Raw genomic sequence first — 6,000 nt, 5'->3', positions numbered from 1 at the left:
CGGCGGGGCGGGCCAGGGCGCCCTATACTCCATTCTTAATGATGTTGGGTCGAAGAGTCATCTGAAATTTTGAATTCAGTAAGGTGGCTGGAAAGTTTAGGGTATTTTGAAAGCTGATGGTTGACCTTGGACTGAACCACTGTTGAAGATTTATTTGATAATAATTTATAAGTTTTAACTCAGTATCTCTCTTCTGCTTTTATAGCTCAAGGAGCAGGGACAGGTTATAAGAATGTTCTCCAAGCAGCAATCCAAAAGAGTCTCAAGGATCCTTCAAATAACTTCAGGGTGAGTCTGGAGCAAACATATGGAATCCCAGCATGAAACCGTTTCAGAATTCTAATAAAAATATACATATTCATTCTCACAGCATGTACTTTATTTAATATCTGAAAAAATTGTGATAGAAATGTATATTTGTTTTAAAAACATGTAACTTCTTATAATTTCAAAGCTAATACATGTTCATTGAGATATTTGGAGAATATAGAGAAAGATAAAAGAAAATAAATCACCTATATTCCACTACTCAAAGACAACCACTGTTAATATTTTGGTGTATTTCCTTCTAGACTCTTTTTATGTGGGTTTGCATTTGTATCTGTATATATATACAGTTGGACAATTGGACTTTTTTTTCACTGTTCATTTATTCACTTGACATTGTAACTTAAAAAAAGAAAATGTAACTTTAAAAATAGAAATAGATGCACCATACCTATGGAAAAAAATTTTAAATGTACTACAAGAAGTTTTAAAAGTATATTTTCGCACGGGTGCGGTGGCTCACGCATGTAATCCCAGCACTTTGGGAGGCTGAGCTGGAAAGATCACCTGAAGTCAGGAGTTCGAGACTGGCCTGGCCAACATGGTGAAACTCCATCTCTACTAAAAATACAAAAATTAGCCAGATGTGGTGGTGGGCGCCTGTAATCCCAGCTACTTGGGAGGCTGAGGCAGGAGAATCGCTTGAACCCAGGAGGCAGAGGTTGCAGTAGCCAGATCGCACCATCACACTCCAGCCTGGGTGACAAAAGTAAAACTCTGCCTCAAAAAAAAAAAAAAAAAAGTATGTTTTCTTCCTACCCCTATAATACTGACCTCTAATTATTTTTCCTAAAGGCAGCTGTTGTGAACTAGTTCATTCTGTAACTATCCAGAGATAGTCTACACATATATTTCATTTTTGCTTTTTTCTCTTTTGCAGATGATAGCACCCTATGTCCATTGTCCTGACTTGTAAATTCTTGGAAATTGTTCCATATGATTAACATGGAACTGCCTCTACTTAATCATTATTTGGAATGATTAAATAGTTTCATTTTCTAAATGTGTTATAATGTGTTTAGCCCTTTCTTGTTGCTGTATGTTTAGATGCTTTCCAATCTTTTGTTACTACTAATAATGCTATAAAATAAATATCCTTGTACTTCTTTGTGCATTTGCTTTTTTACTGAGCTAATTTTAATGATTTCAGCAAAAGTTATTTTGTTATTGAGTGATGAAACAAGATTTTTGAGGGTGTTCATGAGCATAAGTATCACATAGTCACTTATGGTGGTTGTGTTCGTAGTACTTAGTACAAGGTATCAGAATTGTTCTTCAGTTAATCTTTTATCTTGAGAAGTTAAATCTTGGTGTAATCTTATCCTCAGGTTCATATAAAGGTATGTGGAGTTTGTAGTGAGGACTTAGACCCAGGTACAATTTCTTCGTTAAATTAGAAATGCTTTTGGCAGTGTTAACAGCTCTTTTAGAATTTGTCTAGCAGGATTTTCAGTTTTTGCCAGAAAGCCCCTAAAAAAAAAAGAAGGAAAAAAAATGCTTTTGTCTGGGTGTGGTGGCTCATGCCTGTAATCCCAGCACTTTGGGAGGCTGAGGCAGGCGGATTGCTTGAGCCTAGGAGTTCGAGACAAACCTGGGTAATATGTCAAAACCCCATTTCTACAAAAAATACAAAAATTAGCTGGGCATGATGGTGTGCCTCTAGTCTCAGCTACTTGGGAGGCTGAGGTGGGAGAAATTGCTTGAACCTGGGAGGTTGAGGCTGCAGTGAGCTGTGAGTGTGCCACTGCACTCCAGCCTCAGTGACAGAGTGAGACCTTGTCTCTAAAAAGAAAAGAAAAGAAAAAAATATATATATATATGTAAATGCTTTTGTAAAAGGATGTAATGAAAACATTAACCACTCTTGTAATATAAATGGTTTCATGGCGAATATGTCTGTAAGAGACACTACTGAGCAGTACAATTTCAGAGCTAAAATGGATTTACAGATTATATTATCCAATCCCCTTAATGAACAAAATAAGGAAACGTAGCCCTAAAGAACATTAAGCGGTTGTGTACCTCTAACTACTAGCAGAGCTGGGTCCAGCCCATACTCCTTCCATTGCACTGTGATGTATATAATAAACTGTATACTTGTCGTGCCATAGCTTAGATATAGCGTACTTTTTGTTTTTTTTGAGACAGAGTTTCATTCTTGTTGCCCAGGCTGGAGTACAATGGCATGATCTCGGCTCACCGCAACCTCTGCCTCCCGGGTTCAAGCGATTCTCTGACCTCAGCCTCCCAAGTAGCTGGGATTACAGGCATGTGCCACCATGCCTGGGTAACTTTGTATTTTTAGTAGAGACAGGGTTTCTCCATGTTAGTCAGGCTGGTCTTGAACTCCCAACCTCAGGTGATCTGCCCACCTCAGCTTCCCAAAGTGCTGGGATTACAGGCATGAGCCACTGCGCTTGGCCTAGCGTACATTTTTTAAAAGAATGAAATGTGCTTTCTTTTGTCCTTCTTAGTCTCTGTAATACCAAATAATGAGAAAAAGCAGATTTAGGATTCAGATCCAGGTTTCTGAGCTTTCTCTGCTATTGTCTGTCTAATATAAATTATATTGTCATTCTTAGTTGAAAACCTGTCATATTTTTATTACTGTGTTTCTATTTTGTAAATGAGGCATGTTCATTGCTGTGTAGCCTGTTGTGAGCCCATATGCTTTGCATATTAGTTTCTCCTTAAATTTCCTATATTTAATATGTGACCCTAAGGCTGGGCACGGTGGCTCACACCTGTAATCCCAGCACATTGGGAAGCTGAGGCAGGCGGATCATCTGAGGTTGGGAGTTTGAGACCAACATGGAGAAACCCTGTCTCTACTGAAAATACAAAATTATCTGCGTGTGGTGGTGCATGCCTGTAAGCCCAGCTACTTGGGAGGCTGAGGCAGGAGAATCACTTGAACCCAAGAGGCAGAGGTTGCAGTGAGCCGAGATTGTGTCATTGCACTCCAGTCTGGGCAACAAGAGTGAAACTCCATCTAAAAAAAAGTGACCCTGATTATTCATTCATTAATTTAGTAAGCAGGCACTATGGCATATGAATGCAGTGACTTCCTTAAGAGGTTTAGGAGCCAAATACCTAGAAGTTAACTCATATGAGTCTGCAGAAGTGCTTCAGAAATTACTGTGTGATTAAATGCCACAGGATACCACCAGATATTATAGAATTAAGAAATTATGGCTGGGCACGGTGGCTCACGCCTGTAATCCCAGCACTTTGGGAGGCTGAGGCGGGTGGATCACAAGGTCAGGAGTTCATGACTAGCCTGGCCAAGATGGTGAAACCTTGTGTCTACTAAAACTACAAAAATTAACCAGGCGCAGTGGCAGGCACTAGTAATCCAAGCTACTCTGGAGGCTGAGGCAGGAGAATCACTTGAACCCGGGCGGCAGAGCTTGCAGGCGCCACTGCGCTCCAGCCTGGGCGACAGGGTGAGACTCTGTCTCAAAAAAAAAAAAAAAAATTTAAAATTATATGGCTACAATACAATGCTTTTAAAATCCATCTTTGATGTGATATGTTACCTCTCTCTAATAGTATGTATAAGTGAATACATATCTATGCACGGGGCCAGTTTCTATCTGATATGATCAGCCTCTGGCTAAGTTACTAATTATTAGTGAAAAAGGCAACTTACTTTTTTTTTTTTTTTTTGAGATGGAGTCTCACTCTGTCACCCAGGCTGGAGTGCAGTGGTGCGATCTCGGCTCACTGCAAGCTCCGCCTCCCGGGCTCACGCCATTCTCCTGCCTCAACCTCCCGAGTAGCTGGGACTACAGGCGCCGGCCACCACACCAGGCTAATTTTTTGTATTTTTAGTAGAGACAGGGTTTCACCATGTTAACCAGGATAATCTCGATCTCCTGACCTCGTGATCCGACAAACGCAGCCTCCCAAAGTACTGAGATTACAGGCGTGAGCCACCGCGCCCGGCCGGCAACTTACATGTTTTTAATTTAGAAACACAGACTTAGCTACTGACACAGCTTAACAGATAGTGTACTTCTCTCTTTTGGCTAGGTTAGCTTCAGAGAAGAACTGTCATTTGAAAGCTGAGTGTCTCAGATGGGTTGACAGCATGTGGTATATGTATCTTACATAGGACCTGTCGTCTAAGAAGAGAAAGGGTCGGTTTAATTTTCATTCTCTGATTACTCTTACTCTAGCCCTCAGAAGTGGTTTATGAAGAATATTTCATTATCAAGAATCAGGACCATATGTTGCTTATGTGTAGCTAGGCAATGATAGAAAAGCAATAACTGGACATTTATTGTGTACTTCCGTGTGTTTGGCACTGTGCTGAGCACTTTGTGTGCATTAATCTTCATACAAAATCTGTAAGATATCTATTATTATTATCCTCATTTAGCATATGAAGAGACACACATAGAGAAGTTAAATAACTTGCTCAAGAATACATAGCTAATAAGTGGCAGAATCAGGATTCCTACAGGTCTGTCTGGCCTAGAAATCCGACTCTTAACCATACTGTACTTTGCCCCATGTTGAAGAAACAGGTGGAATGTCAATCTCATGTTCTAACAGCTTATCCTAACCTGGAGCTGTGCTAGCAACTATACTATACTGTAACATCAGCTTTTATTGGGCTGTTTTGAAACATTCTACTATGCTAGCTTAGCATATTTTATTTTATTATTTTTTTTAATTTTGTGACAGAGTTTCACTTTTCACTCTTTTGCCCAGATGGCGCCATCTCAGCTCACTGCGACCTCTGCCTCCCTGGTTTAAGTGATTCTCCTGCCTCAGCCTCCTGAGAAGCTGGGATTACAGGGGCACCCACACCATGCCCAGCAAATTTTGTATTTTCAGTAGAGATGGGGTTTTACCATGTTGGCCAGGCTGGTCTGGTCTGGAACTCCTGGCCTCAGATGATCCAACCACCTTGGCATCTCAAGGTGTTGGGATTATAGGTGTCAGCCACCACTCCTGGCCTATTTTCATTTTTTAAAAGCAGAATTTCCCTGTTCTTTGGTAATATGATATGGGATTTATGGAGTTAACAGCTCTTGCTATTCTTTAGATAATTTAACTGTGGAGATGATATTTTATTTTTTTCCTGGGTTAAGAATCCTATTGAGACATTTAAAGAGGTGTAATGTATAATGTACCTCTGAAATAACAAACAGGAAGTGTGACCTTATTCTTTGTGTTTGAAGCTCCACAATGGGAGAAGTAAAGAACAAAGACTTAAGGAGCAACTTGGCACTCAACGTAAGACCACGTTTTTTTAATATTCATTCTTTATAAATGCTTGATAATTTTAGTACAACTGTTGCATTTTAGAGTTGGCAATTTCCTTTATCTACATAATCTAAGCTCTCAAAATAAAACCGGTTAAGCTCTTACGATGGACTCGTTGGCATTTCTAGTTGTCTATTGAATTAGCTTATCTAAGTTTGAACACCATCATACTCCATCAGCTTCATCATCTTGGCTATATTTTAAGAGATGTGACGTTTATAACTGAAATGGAATGGAGCTGTAACCAGGCCATGTTAAACATTCATCCAACCATGATAATGAACCATGTTAAACCAAATATCTAGCAGCAGGAAGAGGAAAGGTAAAGAAGTTCTTGTCTTATAGCCCATTTAATAAATCTGGATATTCTACANGGTTAGCTTCAGAGAAGAACTG

The 6,000-nt window shown here is 39.7% G+C and overlaps 1 protein-coding gene across 8 annotated transcripts in view; it reads left to right on the top strand.

The window, feature by feature from the left end:
- The window catches only part of CFLAR (CASP8 and FADD like apoptosis regulator), a 49,173-nt gene that overhangs the window by 23,033 nt on the left and 20,140 nt on the right, over window positions 1-6,000 (top strand). For 5 of the 8 annotated variants that reach the window (XM_017875901.1, XM_017875912.1, XM_017875895.1 and 2 more), the window contains exons 5-6: window positions 206-288; window positions 5,520-5,574. In XM_017875901.1, the coding sequence (XP_017731390.1) occupies window positions 206-288; window positions 5,520-5,574 (138 nt within the window). Of the gene's footprint in view, window positions 1-205; window positions 289-1,207; window positions 1,438-5,519; window positions 5,575-6,000 lie in introns of those variants that run through there. The other 3 variants (XM_017875948.1, XM_017875937.1, XM_017875898.1) reach the window with 2 other exon arrangements.

The sequence above is a fragment of the Rhinopithecus bieti genome, unplaced genomic scaffold (assembly GCF_001698545.2).
Source record: "Rhinopithecus bieti isolate Rb0 unplaced genomic scaffold, ASM169854v2 scaffold_980, whole genome shotgun sequence".
NCBI lineage: Eukaryota > Metazoa > Chordata > Mammalia > Primates > Cercopithecidae > Rhinopithecus > Rhinopithecus bieti.
The sequence above is the reverse complement of the archived record's forward strand: the minus strand, read 5'-3'. Positions and strand labels throughout refer to the sequence as shown.